At 40.7% G+C, this 23,128-nt stretch overlaps 1 protein-coding gene across 3 annotated transcripts in view; it reads left to right on the forward strand.

Annotated features, from left to right (window-relative positions):
• The window catches only part of LOC102696521 (laminin subunit alpha-3), a 126,663-nt gene extending 113,637 nt beyond the window's left edge, over positions 1-13,026 (forward strand). For 2 of the 3 annotated variants that reach the window (XM_015353649.2, XM_015353651.2), the window contains exons 71-78: positions 1,758-1,909; positions 3,635-3,824; positions 4,609-4,761; positions 5,111-5,270; positions 6,175-6,305; positions 6,757-6,850; positions 7,200-7,319; positions 8,060-13,025. In XM_015353649.2, the coding sequence (XP_015209135.2) occupies positions 1,758-1,909; positions 3,635-3,824; positions 4,609-4,761; positions 5,111-5,270; positions 6,175-6,305; positions 6,757-6,850; positions 7,200-7,319; positions 8,060-8,205 (1,146 nt within the window). In that variant the 3' untranslated portion in view covers positions 8,206-13,025. Of the gene's footprint in view, positions 1-1,757; positions 1,910-3,634; positions 3,825-4,608; positions 4,762-5,110; positions 5,271-6,174; positions 6,306-6,756; positions 6,851-7,199; positions 7,320-8,059 lie in introns of all 3 variants that reach the window. The other variant, XM_015353650.2, reaches the window with a different exon arrangement.
• The last annotated feature ends 10,102 nt before the right edge of the window (positions 13,027-23,128 follow it).

Consider the following 23,128-nt stretch of genomic DNA (forward strand, 5'->3'; position numbering starts at 1 on the left):
GCAAAAAATGCAAACATCTTCTCATAGCAAAGAAGTAGAAGGCCTTTGATTTATACAACCATAGTCGAATCCTAAAACGAAATGAACGTGTAATTTTTATAAATCAAATGACAGTTTTTTAAAAATGAAACAGAAGCAGAACTGCAGGTCAGTTGACTGATCACAAGCTTTTTAAAACCTGGATCCATGAATGAAGCAAATCTGACTAGCGCTTGATTTAGCCGATTCTACAAGTATCTATTAGTCCGCTTCCAGTTTCAAAGGCTCCCTGTGGTCCCTGAGTTCATGGTGGAGAACCAAGGCTGTAGAAATTGCAGCATCTTTTGCTTCGAGGAATCCACATGAGTTTTGGATGGTATGAATGCTGTATAGATGTGTAAAATTGCATGAAAAAAACATCAGTGTCGGTATGTATTAATTTCAGTTCAGCTGCATAACGCAGGATAATCTGTAATTGTACAGTTTTTACCAATCGGATTCTGGCTCAGGCAATACTTGCACTCCTGATCCTTTAAACACCATCTTTGGAAGCAATACCAGCACGTGGGCAAAATAAGTTTTGAAACTGAGTGTCTTTCTGTTTTAGCACAAATGCTTTCATGTTCAGAAAACTAAAGTGCACTGAATAAATGTCACATAGTGAATACTTACGGCATCTTCTATGAAATGTAAAGGATTTTAAAAAAATCATTCAGTGTTTGGAAAAAGTTTTCATTTTATTATTGACGCTTGATTTGCAGAAAGTTTGTTTGAAATCTTGGCTGTGGTACTGTACTTTGCATTAGGCAGATAAAACAGATTCCTGACCATAATGTGAAACTACTGTAGTAAACACATTTTTTACATTAGCATTAAAACAATCATGTAAAATTACAGCATTACATCCATTTATAAGTAGATGGAAAGTACAAAGATTTCATTTTAATTCCCCTAATATCAGGGGCCATTATGCTCCAGTGGAAGATGCAAAATGTATAAATGCAAATGAAATAATGAAGTATCATATTTAGTGAATTTGCAATGTAATTTGAAGAATATTTTCAGTGACATTTGTTGCCATGTACAGTACTTGCATTTATATTTATGTTTATGGAGGTGGTATGATAAGGCTTTTTGCAAATGAGAAATAGGTACAGTAGCACCACACCCCTGATCCTGCAGGGCTGGTGTGTCTGCAGGGTTCTGGGTTCCTTTAGGGCTTCAGTACTTGAAGAGTTGGAAAAGCTGTTAAATTCTTGCCAAACAAGCTGATTTATGCTGATTAAAGACGTTAGAAAGAAGCCCTGCAGAGACACCAGCCCACTGGGAAACACCCTGGACTTCCCTGCTGCAGGGAGTACAGTGCATATATTAGTGGTAGACGGCTCCAGTCCTGGAAGGCTACAACTGAGCGTTTACTGTATGTGATCACCCATTCTTTGGATCATAATAAAAAAAATTTAATTGTTTAAGAATCACAATACAATGTTGCTGTGTCAAACAGACTCATACGAAACCTGACCCACCTGAGTAAGGCTTCTCAGCCGAAGGCTTGTTATTGTATCTTTTTACCTTTCAGCAAAGAATTAACCTGTACAGGTTCCTTTGTAGCTCAAAGGCTGATGCAACCCTCAATTTGAACATTATTTCCACACAGCAAAATGGTCTATCCGTGGGGGAAAAAAATGAACCGGCTTTCATTTACTTTAAGAGACTGCACGCTTGTGCAAGCAGCAGCGCCTCCAAGCTAAAAACATGTTCTCTTCTTTATTGCAAAGGGGAATGAAGTGAAAGAGGAGGCAATGGAGCTCGAAAGAGTGCAAAACACGTCTGGGTGCCGGCTGCCAGACCGCGTTAGAAACGCCTTCCAGCTCGGCGAGTCACATGGCCGACTGGAGTATAACGTCACTCCTCAGATATTTCAGGACAGGTATGGAATTCCCTTTTAATCTTTCTTTGTCTTGTCGTCATCGCCATCCTTTGTGTGAGCAGTAAAGCCTTTCTGTGATGACAGAATAACTGGGATTCAGCTCTGAAAAAATGTCACCTTGCACATTGGGGCTGATTTAAGAACATTCAGATGTTTTACAGAAAAAAGGAAAATGTATTTCAGTATGGCTATAATAAGTACCAGTTCTGAAACAATGAAGTTTATTTCTAAAGCATTTCTCTTGAAAAAGCTCATGGGTGTGGGCTTTACATAATGAAAGAAAAAAGATTACAGACAATAAGTGTATATGCAATAACAGCACAAATGATACATTTTAAAAATTCAATCATAAACAGTATTGTTTTAGGGAAGGGTGGCAGACCGGTATCTGTTCAGTACAGATTATAAACAGAAGCAGTTTAACACTGAAGTTTAATTTTATCCATGTTTCTTTGAAATACCAGCATAAAAGCATTGCATTTGTGAAGAAACATAAAGTGATCAAGTTTCAACAATAACTGGATAATTAAACCTACTAAAAATAGTAACTTTAATGTCCACCCAAATACTTAAGATAATCAGCTCAAGCTAGATCAGCAAATCAAAGGCAGTACTCTCATGTAGTAATACAAAACAGTTGGGGAACAAGAGTCATCAGTCATCAGTAACTGCCCAGCCTGGCTATGGTCTCTAAACAGTGTTTTTGGCATAGGAATTTAGAATAGGATTCTCCCTTGGTCTCATGTCTCATCACCATCATTTAATGCTCCTGGAAAAAAGTTTTAGCAGTAATGTCAAACCCTTATACAAGTTCTGCAACCATCCTTGATTTAGTCATAAAACAACAACAAGCACTCATGATTTTCAGATAAGTGATTGTTTCTAGACGGGCTGCAACTAGGGTGGGAGCGGCGAGGGCACAAGCCCTAGAACCCGAATCCGTTACAATAACAAAAGGACAGACAATGAAATATGGCTATTTCGAAGTCACAAATGTGAGATATAAAGTCGGAATTCTGAGTTACTAAGTCGGAATTCTGAGTTACTAAGTCGCAATTCTGAGTTACTAAGTCGCAATTCTGACTTACTAAGTCGCAATTCTGACTAAGTCGCAAATCTGAGATGCTAAGTCGCAAATCTGAGATGCTAAGTCGCAAATCTGAGATGCTAAGTCGGCATTCTGAGATGCTAAGTCGGCATTCTGAGATACCATAGCGCGTTTTTTTTTTTTACTCCCTGGCGGAAACGGGCTTCCATAGTAATGAGTAACATGCTCTACTGGCACTGCAAACATTTGCACTGTATAAGTTCCAAATTCATCCTAATTTCATGCGTCCCTCACTGGGGAGGGACGCATGAAATTAGAATGAATTTGGAACTTATACAGTTAGTAGCTTTAATGAACACATACTGTACCTGTAACCGTCACACTCACAGGAAATGGAACGTTAGTGGTTCATACCTATTCAATCAAATGTCTACGTATCAAGAAAGAATACTTTCTGTCAGGAGTGTGGAGTGCCTTAAGACAGTACTTAAGAAAACCACAGAGCCCATTCTAAAATGTTCCTATACAGATAAGGTCAGTTCTCAACTAGGCGCATTCCCAGGCTGCTTGAGAAGTGCTGAGAAAGGAAAGAGCAAATTTTGCACTAGAGTTCTAGGAGCTTGGAGGAGTGTGCCTGCGAAACCAGAAACCTGATCAGCGAACGGTTTCCTTTCTAGGTCTCATATCTCACTCGACATCCGAACAAAGTCCCAGGAAGGCTTGATCTTTTACGCTGCTAATAAATTCGGGACCTCACATGTGGCTCTCTACATAAACAATGGACGGATTAAGCTTTCATTGAGTTCTCCTGGAAAGAAACGGAAAATATTTAATAAAGAAAAATACAACGATGGCAAATGGCACACAGTGAGTCCTTTATTTTATTTCTTGTCTTGGATACTCCCCTTTATATGGTGTGTTTATAGTCTTTATGACAAGCATTTGACACATCATGGTTAACAAGTTTATGATGGTTTGGTAAGTACTGTGTGTAGTTCCATGTCAGTAATAAAATCCAAATAACTGCTTTATAAATATGTGTTTTATGTTACATATTACAAATTTATAACTCACAAACTGGAGCTTCATTTTGTTTGAAATTTAGGGCTACTTTTATAATATTTTATTTATAGAAAAAGCAAGTAGTCTTCATTACTAAGCATTTCCAGAGCAACCCTAACAGCACACGGTTGGCTATTTTTAAATTGCCAAGCTTTATGATCTATAGAACCATGTATTTGAATAGAAATTAACAAGGATGTCATGGGTTGCACAGTGGCATGTTGGTTAACATTGCTGCCTCACAGCACTGGAGCCCTGGGTTAATTTCCCAACCCTGGGGTGCTGTCTGTGTGGAGTTTGCATGTTCTCCCTGTGTTTGTGTCAGTTTCCTTTGGGTGCTCCGGTTTTCTCCCACAGTTCAAAGACGTGCTGGTGAGTTAATTGGTGTCAGTGTTTGTATCTGTATCCGTGCATCTGTCCCGTAGTGTACTATAATCTACTGCAAAGGTGTCCCATCCCGTCCAGGGTGTACCCTGGCTTGCACCTTTTGCTTGCTGGGATAGACTCCAGTTAGAAATATCGCTATGACTGTATTCCATCGCTTGAAAAGGGACAGAATTCTTATTACTGCTGTACAAATGTTCTGTAGGTCATGTTCAGTTGGGAAAAACGCAGCTTCCGCCTTGTCGTTGACGGCCTCCGCGCACAGGATGGCGACTTCACCCAAGTCAGCTCTCTCCAGTTGCAGCCACCAATTTATCTGGGAAACGTTCCTGCCTTAAGTGCCAGCTCAAAACTCCAGGTAATGTCCTGAGCCCAGGGCGAGCAGGGCAAATTTCAGCTCGTGTTAAAGTCGTTCTGCAAGGAATGCTTCTGAATTTAAATGCTTATTGCTTCTGAATTTAATTTTGTTGCTGATGAAGAACGGAAAAGTGATTTAAAGGAGATGTGTCACGCAGATACTGAGTTATTTTATATTAGTCAGAATGTTCTTCTGAAAGGTTAAATCTACATTGAGCATTGCAGGACATTTTAAAAAACAAGTTATTACAAAATACATTTAAATGTTATAAAACACATCTCAGGTTGTGTTTTGCAATGCAGGATCCCTTTTGTTCATTAAACTGATTTTAATTTCTTTTCTGCATCAGATCCTTCCTAAAAATAGTGTCGTTGGGTGTATCAGGAATTTCAAACTGAATGATCGACCAATGGCGGAGCCCACTGACAACTATGGAGTCCCTCCTTGTTTTGAGGGGAACATGGAAAGTGGGGCCTACTTCTCAGGAAATGGAGGATATGTTGTTTTAGGTACCTGATTTTCATTTTCACGGTGAAAACGTCAAGACAATTGTGTAAAAAACAGACGACATCATGTGTGAAAAGCATTTGCTTCCTTTAGTGAAATTCAACAGTCCAAGAAAACTGATGCTAGTCCAAGAAATGACCTACAGTAGTTTGTATATCTGTCTGCATTTCCTGACTTTTTGTGGAAGGGGCTGCCTGCATTTACTAAAGTTTTTAATGGAAGGAGTCTGAACATCTTTATTAGTTCAATCTGATTTGAGAAGGATGGAAGCTTGAAAAATCTGAACAACAAGCCAGCATCTTGTTGCACAATTTACATTTTGTGCTTCTGGAGGGCTTCACCAAATATAATATAGGCACAGTTGTCTATAATTGTTTCACTGATGACACAACTTTTGTTAACTTTAATACAACTCTTGAAGTAGACCTTCTGCCTGCTGGGGTAACAGCAGAATTTGTGTGTGTTTTGGAAGCAAGCCGACCCACTGTGATGGTGGGTGGGAAGTAGTAATGAGCTGCTCTACCTATTTAGTTAATTGTAATTATTTATTAGTTATTACTAAAATCTTAGCTATTAATGGGATCTGACAAATATCTGTTTTGAGCAAGCTGAGGAAATATTTGACACTTGAACTTCAATGCAAAGTTTGTTTTAGATACATGCAGTATATTCAACTTTTGACTTACTACAAACAGGTCCAGTTAATTCTAAATTCTTATTTTGGGTGCGGAATATATAGACTGAATTTATAGACACAAAGTCTGAAATTGTGTGAAATTGTATATACAGTACGTGTATGGGCAAAGACATAAAGCCAATGTGTACAAACAGCTCTTTTCCACAATATCTTTCTGCGGTGTAATCCCACAGTTAACGCTACCTCCTAATATGTCTATTATTTTTCAGACAAATCCTTTGTTGTTGGTGTAAATTTCGAGCTTGTGTTTGAGATTCACCCAAGAAACCTGACCGGTGTCCTTTTCCACGTCAGTGGTCAGAGTGGACATCACCTGAGTTTATTTATCAAAAAGGGAGAGGTAAGAATGGAAATATTCAGTCTTACATTTCACAGCGGTAGATCTGCTGGGTGCAACATGGATTTGTTTTCATAAAGCAGTAATACAGCTCTACCAGACACAGAGAAGGCCTTCAATTAAATATTCAGTTGCAGAGTATATATTTTAGACATCTGTATCGTATTTAGCACAAAGCCTACATTTCTGTCGGCACAGACAGTTTACTTTGAACATGTTCTATTTTACTCTCACTCCTCCTCCCTCCCAACCTTTGTTCTCCCGCTACTTTACCTTTGCCTACTGCCCTGTCTCTCTCACACCTGAAGACGGCTCTGCGGCCGAAACGTTGTGTTCTCTTTCTTCTTTTTTTCAGCATGGAATAAACCTATTACATGTTCTATTTTATATTGTTGTTTTTGTCACCCTTGGGTTTTCATATGAATAATCAGCCTGCTGTGAATGTTCTTGTCAGGTCATTGTGCAGGTTAACAATGGAGCAGGTGACTTCAGGGTTGCTGTAACTCCACAACCCACTTTTTGTGATGGAGCTTTTCACCGTATAGCAGGTACACACATTCAGATTCACAAAATATTCTCTTTTGCTCTGTTACTGGATTTGTAGAACTGTTCTAAAAAATGCCAGTTTTACAGAAACTGAAAAACATTAATGTTGGTGTTTATGAGCACAGCTCTAAAATAATGTCTGAGCAGATTTCAGGGACAACTTGAGTAGTTCATGTTTTTCTCTTAACGTAAGGTCATAAGATGATATACCCTCCAAACCTGGAGATTTTTATTCAGACTGATGGGCTGGTTACTTTAATTAAGGTGATATACTGCCAGTCCTCTTTTGTCTGGAATTAATTTGCAAACAAGTTGATTGTAAGCTCAAAGATGTTACTTATGTTCCCTTAGTAATTAAAAGAAACAATGTTGTGCAACTGGATGTGGACACAGAGGGTCGGTATACAGTGGGACCATCATCTTCGTATACAACACAGACCAGAGACCCTCTTTATGTTGGCGGCATCCCAGGTAACACAGTGTCCGTCACTGACAGTGCTAACAACCAGTATTTTACTAGCTTGTTAGGCCCATCTCGCACAGGCCAAGTACTAGAGGGCCACCAGGATTGACATATTTCCTTGTACGTTTCTGCATTTTCTTTTTGAGTGTCTAAAAGAGATACAGTTCTCTTCACTGCTGAATAGTTTTTAATGGAACATCTGGCAACAGCTGGATCAAAAAACATCCTTGCAGACTTAATGTCCAGGATAGTATTGATCTTTATTTATCCCTTCATCACCCAATTCCTTCAGGTGTATTTAGTAAATAGTTTAAGGATGTTTTTTTAATGCAGAAGCTCTGTAAAATTTTCTTTTTTTCTTATTTACAAGATTGTCATTTGAACTAAAACCGTAGTAAACCACCCCACGTAATTTCACTGTGAAAAAAAAAATATAGCTGCCACCATCAGCAGGTCTTGCATTTTATTTCTGAGCAGTTTTTAATTTGGAACGCTCATGTGATTCTCTTACTGGAATTAGTGAAGCTGGTAAAAATGAATGAAAGTATCCAAGCCATTCTAATGCTTAAAGCTTAAACACCTGAAGGTTGGCGACTATTTCTATGCCGCAGTGTGGCACAGATGGGCACCCTGCTGTCTGCTGTACCCTCCACAGCGTTGAACGTGCAGTGCGAGAGTCTCATCACACACACACACATGCCATTCCCATCGCATTGTGAGCGGTGCTTGTTTTTTCTATCCTCCATAGATCCCTCGCAGCGTCCAGAGCTCCCTGTCAGCGCCAGTTTTGTTGGCTGCCTGCAGAATGTGCGCATCAACGGGGACCTGGCTTCATTTTCCAAAGCAGTGGAAGTCTACGGCCCTGTCAGTCTCCGCTCCTGTCCGGCGAGCTAGAGAGAGAGCGCTGAAAAGGGAGGCCTGGCCACGAAGTGCAGTTCCTGGCAGGGATATAAACAAGGCTGTAGTTCTGTAGCTCCATTTGTTTTTAACGATAAGTACTGTAAGTCTAAGTGTTAGGCCTTTTATCTACTTTTTATTATTTGGAGATAAGTTATTATTATCCATCGGTCCGTGCTGTACTGTAGCGTACAGCTTTCTGGAATACTATAGGGATTGATACCTGTCAGTCTCTACTGTAAGAAACTAATTCACTAACATGCTACCACGCACAGTGTAGTAGGTATTTGCCCTTAAAAGACTCTGTTTAAACTCCTCCGTGTCTGTTTTAAAGGGGCCAAGTCTACAGTAAATCAAACACACGCTTTCCATATAAGTTCTTCCTTTTCAGGGAGGTACCTGTCATTCTCCCTTCCTCCTGGCACCTCTGTCAGATTGTAAGGAAATGGATAGTTTCACTCTGGATAGATAATACAGGAAAATAAACACCAGCACGTTTTTTTTGAGTGGCAAGAAACAAAAATCTCTCTCTCTTTCTTCAGTCTTGGTCCTTTATTATTCAGCATTTAATTTGGGAGCTTGACATTTTAAGACAGCTCTCTGAACAATAAACTATAAACATTATATCCAGAAATGTTTCCATATTGCATTATATGTAATTCATAAGGTCAATGCTTTAGCTAAAATAAACCCCAAACTTTGTACTTCTCAATCCTGAATGAACTCGTAGCTGACTGTGGTGGGGGTCCTACGTCTCTGTCAGACTTTTTGACATGAGCCAAGCGATTAAGAAGAGAGGCTCGGATTCCCCCTATAAAAACATCAAACGCTGTAGCTGCGACTACAAATACCATTGGTGACCACTAGAGGGCTCTTGCTGAAGTAGCAGAGAAACAGTTCGAATATCGTGTTCTAAGACAACGTACACTTTTCCAATGAAGAAGACATCATTTACAGGTATTTACAGTGACAGGTGCCTCGAAGCTTAATATCTTATGGGGAAAACAGAATATGGTTTCGAAAAAAAAGCATTACCGTAGTAAAATCATTGTTAGAACTGCTATGTATTTCAGAAAAAGTCATTGTAGTAGGTATTTTTAGTGAGAATAAATACTGTGAACGTAAAATATCCTCCCCCCCGTAATCCAATTACTACACGTGCCGATAAATTAGATGATTATTACGGTATTATTCTTTCTCTTGTATTGGCGTTCAGTTTTTTGTATTCCTAGTAGTCTGCATCTTTTTAAAAAACTTTTTAATGTCTTGTTTTTATACGGAGCCCGGGAGGGGCCTTCAGTAAGAAAAATATATATCGAGGGAACGATTTACAATTCGTGCACACGAAATAACGAAATCGTTCCCTTGGTTTTCTTTAACTCGTGCGCACAAAATAACGTTTTCTAACTCATCTGTGCAGTAGCTACAATGTCCTAATAACTTATATCCAAACCCAAATAAACTAAATAAGCTCATCTCTATCCATTATCCTAATCTACAGCAGTGTCAGTTAGGCTTTATTGTACCAATATAAAATACACTGTAACGTGTTAACAAGCGTTTGATAGCGTTGTTGTCAGGAGCCGGAAATAATGCTGGCGTTTTGGAAAATTTCTATGTGCGTGCGACTACCGTGACACAAAGAAAATGAAGGAAAGAGTTAGAAAACATTATTTCGTGTGCACTAATTAAAACGAGGGAACAATTTAGTTATTTTGTGCCTATCCCTCGATATAACTTTTTTGTGCACACGAATTGTAAATCGTTCCCTCGATATAACTTTATTTTTTCCTACCGATGGCCCCTCCTGGGCTCCGTATTTTTATGACTTTAATAAATGCAGCGCTGCCGTGCTCTTATACAGTTCATTACAGCACAGTGATAACAGAGAGGACCACAAAGAAAATGCAGTGGACGGCTCGCCTACAGGGCTGGAGGTGAAAGAGGTTCACTCCCTTCCCCTCTCAACCAGCTCTCTCTCTCCTGCTCCTGCGGGGCGTCTCTGTCTCTCGCTTCTCATCCCTGTTGTTATCCTTGTACGGCACACGAGAACCGAGTCTGTGAAAACTTAGGGGCCCATGGAGACTTATATCTCACATGACACCCATAGCTGTACAGTCACAGGCATTACAGAAAGCGGTCACAGGTGAAATGGGGAAGGCAGAACCCTGAATATTGATGCTTTACTGTACATGAAGGAGCCATGGCAGCTCAGAAGGGGCAAGCGATGGAGCTTGCTTTAATTCCTGCCAGACTGCTCCCAGGTCCATTCATCCTGCTTTCCAAGTGAGAACCGGGGGTTAATCCTTCTGGGGGTAACAGGCCGGCCGGAGTGTGATGCTGACCACATCGCCCCCACCCCCAGTGTTGGATAGTTGAGAAAAATGGTGGCCCTTGCCCCCCATTCCCCATGAGCCTTTATGGCCTGAAAAAGGACCTACTGTTCCTGCTGTACGTGAAATTGTCAGATCTTGGAAACGCTTCTGCATTACATTTGTGGGAACATGCTCAATCCCAGCCAAGCAGAGAAATCTTTATTATGTAAAATTAGCAGTTGCCTAGGGATTCACAACCCAGTGAAACAGCCGGGTCGCAAAGATTAACACATCCCTACTTTAATGACCAGGACATGGTCGGAACACGGGCATGGACATTCAAGGAACAGCGTCTCTTCCAGCACGGTGTCCTCTGGCTCATTCTGCTTCAGGGGGAGGGAGGATGCCATCTACTGGTCCACCAACACTATGGGTTTACAGCACCCTGGTTGTGCTTGCAGGTGTCTCAATACTGTCCAGGCCCCACCCTGCTTACCTGCTGGGATCAGGTAACACCGCTGTTAGAGCACTACAAAAATGCATACAGATATGGTGTCAGAAAAAAATGTTGAACACTGTACTGATAGAAGAGCAAATACTTCATGTTTCCAATCACCTTGGTTTTCTGTTATTCATTACAACACGTATATGATTTTGTGCGTCTGTGTTGTGATTGAGAAGCAACATTTATGTCGAGGAAAAAATCATTTTGTTGATTTGAAATGGTCCAGCTTGAAATACTGTCTGTTTTTGACATTCCTATCTCCCGAAAACAAATGTACTGATTAGACTTTTCTTACAATAAAAAAACAAGGTAGGATTTTGTCTTTTTTTTTTTTGCAGTGACTATAATTGCTTTACAAAACTTCAACAGTCCATTTGACTCACAAATGGATGTTATTGCATATTAACTACAAAAGGAAATAAAACATGTGTCACAGAAACAGGTAACAGTAGTCATCTAAAACTCTGCTTGTCAAATCTGTGTAATTAACTATCCCATGCGTGGTACAACATATGATACATTTTTAAATAAATCTTTTCATTTTCATTGGAATTCATATTTTAGAACATTGATATTTTTTCTTAAACTCCAAGCTGATCTTGCATGCTCTCTGTCTGCAAGAAAGGATCTTGAGTAATAAAACCATATTTTGTATAAGTTTGAGAAAACTGCTTCTTTCTGTTGGTGGAGATATAATTACAGGTACAAGACCACTATGCCAAAGAACAGATCACTCATGTAACATTGACATTTCAAGACAAAGTCTGACACACTGAATTTCAAAACCGAATATAATATCAAGCCTAACAATTACCCTACAAACACCCAGAGTAAAACATCTGTAACACGCCATACCCTCATTTAAAAACATCAGACTATCTGTTGCAGTCTTTTGTAAGACTTAAACCTGAACCTACAAATGACCTTCCCTGTAAACCTGGAATAAAGATTGAGAATGACCTTTGGGTTGTCAATGTGTAAATATGTGCAAATTGAGAATGTTCATGTGACAAAATCAATATCGTGGCAGTATGATGTAGTGTAGTCATGGTGTAAATATAGTGATGTTAGCCAGGGCTAAACCTGAGATACAGTCAGTGGTGTCGTCTCTTGGCAAAGTGTTTGAATAAGCCAGTCTGAGACAGACAGAGTCTGTCTATATATTGGCTATATATATATATGTGTATGTGTGACTAAATGGATGATTCCGGGATGTTGATCTTTTCCAACACACTGTGTTTCTGCCATTTCTACTTCTTTTCCTGTTGTGAGATCTATCAGCCTGAGGCTGTCCTTGTTATGGATTCGGTAAGAGAAACCGAAACCAGTGAGTGAACCCACTTGCAGGAGCTGACAAAGCCTAGCCGTGATCCAAAGAAAGCCGTAGTCGAAGGAACGAGCCGAGAGTCCAGGGGAAGCCAGAGATCCAAAAGGGAACGAGTTACCGAAGCCAAAGCGTGATCCTAAATCGTAGACAATAGAGCAATCCGATAGTCCAGGGGTAGCCAGAGATCCAAAACAGAGCGTGAGTAACGAAGCCAAGCCGTGATCCGAAAAGCCGTAGTCAAAAGGGGAAAAACCGTAAACCGAAAGCCAAGAAGAACACAAGGTAGAAGAAGGAGTAGCGCAACCAGGAAGCTCGAAAGGAAAAACCAATACTGAGCAAGGAGGTAGGGAAAGACAGGTGTTTAAGTAGGATGAGACGGGGGTGTGGTGGTGAATAGGAAAACTGATAGGTAAACTGATGGAGTAGGGCTACGCCTACTTCTGCCTCTTCTGTTGCCGGGAGGCAGGGATCGTAACAGTCCTGGGAAATACTCTCACACAGGTTGGTGTCGATACTGTAATCCTTTACGTTTGTCTTGAGGACATCTCTGAAGCATCCGTGCTGCTTCTGTGTTACAGTGTGACTGCCTGTGTGATTCCATAGTATGAAATAAGTAATGTTGTTTTCTGAAATAAGGAAAATGTAATATTAATGATATTGTTTGTTGTTGGGTGAGTTGATTTCTGTTAAGTCCTTGGTGTACAAGTTTCACTGTATAATGTAACTAAAAAAAGAAAGCAATTCTTCATGGTAAAATTGCAATCTTGTTTATTGCTCCTTATTATCAGTTACAGTTTTGTACCGTTTTGTTTTTGGCAGAATTTTGAATTGGATGTTACTGATAGCTTGAGTGGGATGACTTTAACCCTGTAGCTGATACAAATTATTATACTGCTAACCTTATTATTACACATCCTTGACATAACAATGTCCTTTTAAAAACTACATACACTTACTAAAAAGAAAGGTGAAATTACATTTCAGCTCAATCCTGCAATTGCATGTGATTGGATATAGAGTACTGTGTTCAGAATCCATGTTGCCAGGCAGCAGCTCAGTTAGTAAGTGTAAAATAGTAATTGAGTGTGTTTAATATGTGTATTAAAGCTCAACGTTTACATTTCTTCTGATGCTCTTCAGAATTCAGCTTCCATTTTAAAATGTATTTCAGATGTACAGAATCCCTTCAGAATTCAATTTCAATAAACACTAAATGAAAGCTGCTAAATGTAAGCATTCTGTTGCTAAAATAAATTATTTTACTGTATTCGTGAATCTGCACTGCCCCTCATTACTCTATACATCTACCGTATATTATATCATAGGGACAATCTAGGTTTGCAGAGATGATTGGTTTTAAGTCAACTTACTTTAAAATAAGAAAGGAGAACATAGACAGGGAAAGATATAATACCTATAAATTAGTTGGATTTCACATTCAAGTAATATTTTTTCAGATCACTAGAGGAGATGTGATGCATTGCTAGAATTGTGCTATTTTGATTACAGAATAATATCTCGATATCTTAGGTTTTTGTTATGTAAGGGTCTACACAATGCTGTTTATTGTAGTATTATATAATAGAGCTTTGGTCAAGTTTTTGAGCAACAGCTTATTAAATTCTAAGAACTGGTACATTTCTCTTAGAATTATTGTCCATCCATTCATCATTAGAAAGCTGCTTTTTCCTGTAAGGACTGTGTCAGCCTGGAGTCTGCCAGGAAGTTTACAGTAGTGTGAAGAGTGGGAGTGTGTCCTGAGTGGGCTGCCAGCCGATTACAAGACACACACACAAGCAATTTAGAGTTACCAATTAACCTAATCAGCATTTCACTGGTGGGTGAGGATATTGATTAGCATAAATAGGAAAAAAAACTGAAATTGTCTTTTTTTGGTGCTGATTCCAAATTATGTGAACTAATGCACCTGAACAAAAGTAATCATTGTTACTGTGTGTACAGTGTTTCTGAGCCTCTCTGGGCATCGCATTTAGACGTACCCTAATCAAAAAAGTATGAGAGGGAAATAACCAAAACCATTGATCAAAGTTCTTGAATGAAATTCAGTAATGCATGGTTACTATTTTTGATCCCATGACTCAGTTTCGGGATGCATCTGCGGTAGAAAGCGCCACCGAGGCTCAAGAGAGTTTCTGGAAAAACAAAATTCAGATAAGAATACAAATCAACCCATCCTAAGCCTGACTTAGCCCCAAAATCAAGCGCTGAGCTTAACAATTGTGTAAGTGGAGTGTTAATGCTAACCCTAACCTTACCTGTGGTGTTAAGTGAGCATTTCCGCCATCTATATCTGAGCCTCTCTGGGCATCAGATTTTAACATGCTCCCCAAACCTAAAGGTATGAGGGGGAAACAATCAAGTTGAGTAAATCTCTAAATAATAATTAGAAACAACTTTTGATCAAACTGATTCAGTTTTGGGATACAATTGCCATGCAGTGACCCGCGACATCCAAGACCACTGATAGAAGCACTTGCATTTCAATGAGTTTCAATCATGCTTGGTTACTCGTGTGATCCAATTGACTCAGTTTTGGGCTACAATTGCCGCGTGCTGCACCGCGACATCCAGTTTCGGAAAAAAAGAATTTTCAGCAAGGATCAGGAAACCACTTGTCGTAAACCAGACTTGGGCACCAAAATCCACCCTGAGATTAAAAATTCTGTAAGAAGTGTGTAAATACTGATCCTTACCCTACCAGGGGTGTCCACAGAGCATTTCCGCGAACTCTATCTGAAGTTCTCTGGGCATGGGATTTTGAGTTGTTCGCCAAACCTAAAGAAATGAGTAGGAAACAATCAAGAAAACAGATAGAAGCACTTGCATTTGAATGAGTTTCAAGCATGCTTGGGTGCTCGTGTGATCTGAGTGACTCAGTTTTGGAATAAAACTGTCGCGTGGTGCACCGCGACCTCCAGGCACCCCGGAGTTTCTGAAAAAAAAATTTCTGCGATTTTCACGAAACCACCTTTCTTCAACTTGAATTGGGCTAAAAATCCATCCCTGAAAATAAAAATTCTCTGAGTAGTGTGGAAATGCTGATCCTTACCCTACCTGGGGTGTCCACTGAGCATTTCCGCAAACTCTAGTTGAAGTGCTCTGGGCATGGGATTTTGACATGTTACCTAAACCAAAAGGAATGAGTGGGAAACAATCAAGACAAAAGATAGAAGCACTTGCATTTGAATAAGTTTCAAGCATGCTTAGGTAATCATGTGATCTGAGTGACTCAGTTTTGGAATACTATTGTCGCGTGGTACACCGCGACCTCCAGGCACCCCGGAGCTTCTGAAAAAAAAATTTCTGCGATTTTAACGAAACCACTTTTCTTCAACTTGAATTGGGCTAAAAATCCATCCCTGAAAATAAAAATTCTCAGAGTAGTGTGGAAATGTTGATCCTTACCCTACCTGGGGTGTCCACAGAGCATTTCCGCGAACTCTATCTGAAGTTCTCTGGGCATGGGATTTTGACATGCTACCCAAACCAAAAGGAATGAGTGGGAAACAATCAAGACAACAGATAGAAGCACTTGCATTTGAATGAGTTTCAAGCATGCTTGGGTACTCGTGTGATCTGAGTGACTCAGTTTTGGAATAAAACTGTCGCGTGGTACACCGCAACCTCCAGGCACCCAGGAGTTTCTGAAAAAAAATTGTCTGCGATTTTAACGAAACCACTTTTCTTCAACTTGAAATGGGCTAAAAATCCATCCCTGAAAATTAAAATTCTCTGAGTAGTGTGGATATGCTGATCCTTACCCTACCTGGGGTGTCCACTGAACATTTCCGCAAACTCTAGTTGAAGTGCTCTGGGCATGGGATTTTGACATTTTACCCAAACCAAAAGGAATGAGTGGGAAACAATCAAGACAACAGATAGAAGCACTTGCATTTGAATGAGTTTCAAGCATGCTTGGGTACTAGTGTGATCTGAGTGACTCAGTTTTGGAATACAACTGTCGCGTGGTACACCGCGACTTCCAGGCACCCCGGAGTTTCTGAAAAAAAATTTTCTGCGATTTTAACGAAACCACTTTTCTTCAACTTGAATTGGGCTAAAAATCCATCCCTGAAAATATAAATTCTCTGAGTAGTGTGGAAATGCTGATCCTTACCCTACCTGGGGGATCCTCTGAGCATTTCCGCAAACTTTAGTTGAAGTGCTCTGGGCATGGGATTTTGACATGTTACCCAAACCAAAAGGAATGAGTGGGAAACAATCAAGACAACAGATAGAAGCACTTGCATTTGAATGAGTTTCAAGCATGCTTGGGTACTCATGTGATCTGAGTGACTCAGTTTTGCAAAACAACTGTCGCGTGGTACTCCGCGACCTCCAGGCACCCCAGAGTTTCTGAAAAAAAATTCTCTGCGATTTTCACGAAACCACTTTTCTTCAACTTGAATTGGGCTAAAAATCCATCCCAGAAAATAAAAATTCTCTGAGTAGTGTGGAAATGCTGATCTTTATCCTACCTGGGGTGTCCACAGAGCATTTCCGCGAACTCTAGTTGAAGTGCTCTGGGCATGGGATTTTGACATGTTACCCAAACCAAAAGGAATGAGTGGGAAACAATCAAGACAACAGATAGAAGCACTTGCATTTGAATGAGTTTCAAGCATGCTTGGGTACTCGTGTGATCTGAGTGACTCAGTTTTGGAATACAACTGTCGCGTGGTACACCGCGACTTCCAGGCACCCCGGAGTTTCTGAAAAAAAAATTTCTGCGATTTTCACAAAACCACTTTTCTTCAAATTGAATTGGGCTAAAAATCCATCCCTGAAAATATAAATTCTCTGAGTAGTGTGGAAATGCTGATCCTTACCCTACCTGGGGGATCCTCTGAGCATTTCCGCAAACTTTAGTTGAAGTGCTCTGGGCATGGGATTTTGACATGTTACCCAAACCAAAAGGAATGAGTGGGAAACAATCAAGACAACAGATAGAAGCACTTGCATTTGAATGAGTTTCAAGCATGCTTGGGTACTCGTGTGATCTGAGTGACTCAGTTTTGCAATACAACTGTCGCGTGGTACTCCGCGACCTCCAGGCACCCCAGAGTTTCTGAAAAAAAATTCTCTGCGATTTTCACGAAACCACTTTTCTTCAACTTGAATTGGGCTAAAAATCCATCCCAGAAAATAAAAATTCTCTGAGTAGTGTGGAAATGCTGATCTTTATCCTACCTGGGGTGTCCACAGAGCATTTTCGCGAACTCTAGTTGAAGTGCTCTGGGCATGGGATTTTGACATGTTACCCAAACCAAAAGGAATGAGTGGGAAACAATCAAGACAACAGATAGAAGCACTTGCATTTGAATTAGTTTCAAGCATGCTTGGGTACTTGTGTGTTCTGAGTGACTCAGTTTTGGAATACAACTGTCGCGTGGTACACCGCGACCTCCAGGCACCCCGGAGTTTCTGAAAAAAAAATTTCTGCGATTTTCACGAAACCACCTTTCTTCAACTTGAATTGGGCTAAAAATCCATCCCTGAAAATAAAAATTCTCTGAGTAGTGTGGAAATGCTGATCCTTACCCTACCTGGGGTGTCCACTGAGCATTTCCGCAAACTCTAGTTGAAGTGCTCTGGGCATGGGATTTTGACATGTTACCTAAACCAAAAGGAATGAGTGGGAAACAATCAAGACAACAGATAGAAGCACTTGCATTTGAATAAGTTTCAAGCATGCTTGGGTAATCATGTGATCTGAGTGACTCAGTTTTGGAAAACAAATGTCGCGTGGTACACCGCGACTTCCAGGCACCCCGGAGTTTCTGAAAAAAAAATTTCTGTGATTTTCACGAAACCACTTTTCTTCAACTTGAATTGTGCTAAAAATCCATCCCTGAAAATAAAAATTCTCTGGGTAGTGTGGAAATGCTGATCCTTACCCTACCTGGGGTGTCCACTGAGCATTTCCGCAAACTCTAGTTGAAGTGCTCTGGGCATGGGATTTTGACATGTTACCCAAACCAAAAGGAATGAGACGGAAACAATCAAGACAACAGATAGAAGCACTTGCATTTGAATGAGTTTGAAGCATGCTTGGGTACTCGTGTGATCTGAGTGACTCAGTTTTGGAATACAACTGTCGCGTGGTACACCGCGACCTCCAGGCACCCCGGAGTTTCTGAAAAAAAAATTTCTGCGATTTTAACGAAACCGCTTTTCTTCAACTTGAATTGGGCTAAAAATCCATCCCTGAAAATAAAAATTCTCTGGGTAGTGTGGAAATGCTGATCCTTACCCTACCTGGGGTGTCCACTGAGCATTTCCGCAAACTCTAGTTGAAGTGCTCTGGGCATGGGATTTTGACATGCTACCCAAACCAAAAGGAATGAGTGGGAAACAATCAAGACAACAGATAGAAGCACTTGCATTTGAATGAGTTTCAAGGATGCTTGGGTACTCTTGTGATCTGAGTGACTCAGTTTTGGAATACAACTGTCGCGTGGTACACCGCGACCTCCAGGCACCCCGGAGTTTCTGAAAAAAAATTTTCTGCGATTTTAACGAAACCGCTTTTCTTCAACTTGAATTGGGCTAAAAATCCATCCCTGAAAATAAAAATTCTCTGAGTAGTGTGGAAATGCTGATCCTTACCCTACCTGGGGTGTCCACTGAGCATTTCCGAAAACGCTAGTTGAAGTGCTCTGGGCATGGGATTTTGACATGTTACCCAATCCAAAAGGAATGAGTGGGAAACAATCAAGACAACAGATAGAAGCACTTGCATTTGAATGAGTTTCAAGCATGCTTGGGTACTCGTGTGATCTGAGTGACTCAGTTTTGGAATAAAACTGTCGCGTGGTACACCGCGACCTCCAGGCACCCCGGAGTTTCTGAAAAAAAATTTTCTGCCATTTTCACGAAACCACTTTTCTTCAACTTGAATTGGGCTAAAAATCCATCCCTGAAAATAAAAATTCTCTGAGTAGTGTGGAAATGCTGATCCTTACCCTACCTGGGGTGTCCACTGAGCATTTCCGCAAACTCTAGTTGATGTGCTCTGGGCATGGGATTTTGACATGTTACCCAAACCAAAAGGAATGAGACGGAAACAATCAAGACAACAGATAGAAGCACTTGCATTTGAATGAGTTTCAAGCATGCTTGGGTACTCGTGTGATCTGAGTGACTCAGTTTTGGAATAAAACTGTCGCGTGGTACACCGCGACCTCCAGGTACCCCGGAGTTTCTGAAAAAAAATTTTCTGCGATTTTCACGAAACCACTTTTCTTCAACTTGAATTGGGCTAAAAATCCATCCCTGAAAATAAAAATTCTCTGAGTAGTGTGGAAATGCTGATCCTTACCCTACCTGGGGTGTCCTTTTAGCATTTCCGCAAACTCTAGTTGAAGTGCTCTGGGCATGGAATTTTGACATGTTACCTAAACCAAAAGGAATGAGTGGGAAACAATCAAGACAACAGATAGAAGCACTTGCATTTGAATGAGTTTCAAGCATGCTTGGGTACTCGTGTGATCTGAGTGACTCAGTTTTGGAATAAAACTGTCGCGTGGTACACCGCGACCTCTAGGCACCCCGGAGTTTCTGAATAAAATTTTCTGCGATTTTCACGAAACCACTTTTCTTCAACTTGAATTGGGCTAAAAATCCATCCCTGAAAATAAAAATTCTCTGAGTAGTGTGGAAATGCTGATCCTTACCCTACCTGGGGTGTCCACTGAGCATTTCCGCAAACTCTAGTTGAAGTGCTTTGGGCATGGGATTTTGACATGTTACCCAAACCAAAAGGAATGAGACGGAAACAATCAAGACAACAGATAGAAGCACTTGCATTTGAATGAGTTTCAAGCATGCTTGGGTACTCGTGTGATCTGAGTGACTCAGTTTTGGAATAAAACTGTCGCGTGGTACATCGCGACCTCCAGGTACCCCGGAGTTTCTGAAAAAAAATTTTCTGCGATTTTCACGAAACCACTTTTCTTCAACTTGAATTGGGCTAAAAATCCATCCCTGAAAATAAAAATTCTCTGAGTAGTGTGGAAAGGCTGATCCTTACCCTACCTGGGGTGTCCACTGAGCATTTCCGCAAACTCTAGTTGAAGTGCTCTGGGCATGGGATTTTGACATGCTACCCAAACCAAAAGGAATGAGTGGGAAACAATCAAGACAACAGATAGAAGCACTTGCATTTGAATGAGTTTAAAGCATGCTTGGGTACTCGTGTGATCTGAGTGACTCAGTTTTGGAATAAAACTGTCGCGTGGTACACCGCGACCTCCAGGCACCCCGGAGTTTCTGAAAAAAAATTTTCTGCGATTTTAAGAAACCACTTTTCTTCAACTTGAATTGGGCTAAAAAACCATCCCTGAAAATAAAAATTCTCTGAGTAGTGTGGAAATGCTGATCCTTACCCTACCTGGGGTGTCCACTGAGCATTTCCGCAAACTCTAGTTGAAGTGCTCTGGGAATGGGATTTTGACATGTTACCCAAACCAAAAGGAATGAGTGGGAAACAATCAAGACACCAAATAGAAGCTCTTGCATTTGAATGAGTTTCAAGCATGCTTGGGTACTCGTGTGATCTGAGTGACTCAGTTTTGGAATACAACTGTCGCGTGGTACAACGCGACCTCCAGGCACCCCGGAGTTTCTGAAAAAAAATTTTCTGCGATTTTCACGAAACCACTTTTCTTCAACTTGAATTGGGCTAAAAATCCATCCATGAAAATAAAAATTCTCTGAGTATTGTGGAAATTCTGATCCTTACCCTACCTGGGGTGTCCACTGAGCATTTCCGAAAACGCTAGTTGAAATGCTCTGGTTATGGGATTTTGACATGTTACCCAATCCAAAAGGAATGAGTGGGAAACAATCAAGACAACAGATAGAAGCACTTGCATTTGAATGAGTTTCAAGCATGCTTGGGTACTCGTGTGATCTGAGTGACTCAGTTTTGGAATAAAACTGTCGCGTGGTACACCGCGACCTCCAGGCACCCCGGAGTTTCTGAAAAAAAATTTTCTGCCATTTTAACGAAACCACTTTTCTTCAACTTGAATTGGGCTAAAAATCCATCCCTGAAAATAAAAATTCTCTGAGTAGTGTGGAAATGCTGATCCTTACCCTACCTGGGGTGTCCACTGAGCATTTCCGCAAACTCTAGTTGAAGTGCTCTGGGCATGGGATTTTGACATGTTACCCAAACCAAAAGGAATGAGACGGAAACAATCAAGACAACAGATAGAAGCACTTGCATTTGAATGAGTTTCAAGCATGCTTGGGTACTCGTGTGATCTGAGTGACTCAGTTTTGGAATAAAACTGTCGCGTGGTACACCGCGACCTCCAGGTACCCCGGAGTTTCTGAAAAAAAATTTTCTGCGATTTTCACGAAACCTCTTTTCTTCAACTTGAATTGGGCTAAAAATCCATCCCTGAAAATAAAAATTCTCTGAGTAGTGTGGAAATGCTGATCCTTACCCTACCTGGGGTGTCCAGGGGGCATTTCCGCGAACTCTAGTTGAAGTGCTCTGGGCATGGGATTTTGACATGTTACCCAAACCAAAAGGAATGAGTGGGAAACAATCAAGACAACAGATAGAAGCACTTGCATTTGAATGAGTTTCTAGCATTCTTGGGTACTCGTGTGATCTGAGTGACTCAGTTTTGGAATAAAACAGTCGCGTGGTACACCGCGACCTCCAGGCACCCCGGAGTTTCTGAAAAAAAATTTTCTGCGATTTTAACGAAACCACTTTTCTTCAACTTGATTTGGGCTAAAAATCCATCCCTGAAAATAAAAATTCTCTGAGTAGTGTGGAAATGCTGATCCTTACCCTACCTGGGGTGTCCACTGAGCATTTCCGCAAACTCTAGTTGAAGTGCTCTGGGCATGGGATTTTGACATGCTACCCAAACCAAAAGGAATGAGTGGGAAACAATCAAGACAACAGATAGAAGCACTTGCATTTGAATGAGTTTCAAGAATGCTTGGGTACTCGTGTGATCTGAGTGAATCAGTTTTGGAATACAAATGTCGCATGGTACACCGTGACTTCCAGGCACCCCGGAGTTTCTGAAAAAAAATTTTCTGCGATTTTCACGAAACCACTTTTCTTCAACTTGAATTGGGCTAAAAATCCATCCCTGAAAATAAAAATTCTCTGAGTAGTGTGGAAATGCTGATCCTTACCCTCTCTGGGGTGTCCTCTGAGCATTTCCGCGAACTCTAGTTGAAGTGCTCTGGGCATGGGATTTTGACATGTTACCCAAACCAAAAGGAATGAGTGGGAAACAATCAAGACAACAGATAGAAGAACTTGCATTTGAATGAGTTTCTAGCATTCTTGGGTACTCGTGTGATCTGAGTGACTCAGTTTTGGAATACAACTGTCACGTGGTACACCGCGACCTCCAGGCACCCCGGAGTTTCTGAAAAAACATTTTCTGCGATTTTCACGAAACCACTTTTCTTCAACTTGAATTGGGCTAAAAATCCATCCCTGAAAATAAAAATTCTCTCAGTAGTGTGGAAATGCTGATCCTTACCCTACCTGGGGTGTCCACTGAGCATTTCCGCGAACTCTAGTTGAAGTGCTCTGGGCCTGTGATTTTGACATGTTACCTCAACCAAAAGGAATGAGTGGGAAACAATCAAGACAACAGATAGAAGCACTTGCATTTGAATGAGTTTCAAGCATGCTTGGGTACTCGTGTGATCTGAGTGACTCAGTTTTGGAATAAAACAGTCGCGTGGTACACCGCGACTTCAAGGCAT

The sequence above is a fragment of the Lepisosteus oculatus genome, chromosome 6 (genome assembly GCF_040954835.1).
Source record: "Lepisosteus oculatus isolate fLepOcu1 chromosome 6, fLepOcu1.hap2, whole genome shotgun sequence".
NCBI classification, from domain to species: Eukaryota; Metazoa; Chordata; class Actinopteri; order Semionotiformes; family Lepisosteidae; genus Lepisosteus; species Lepisosteus oculatus.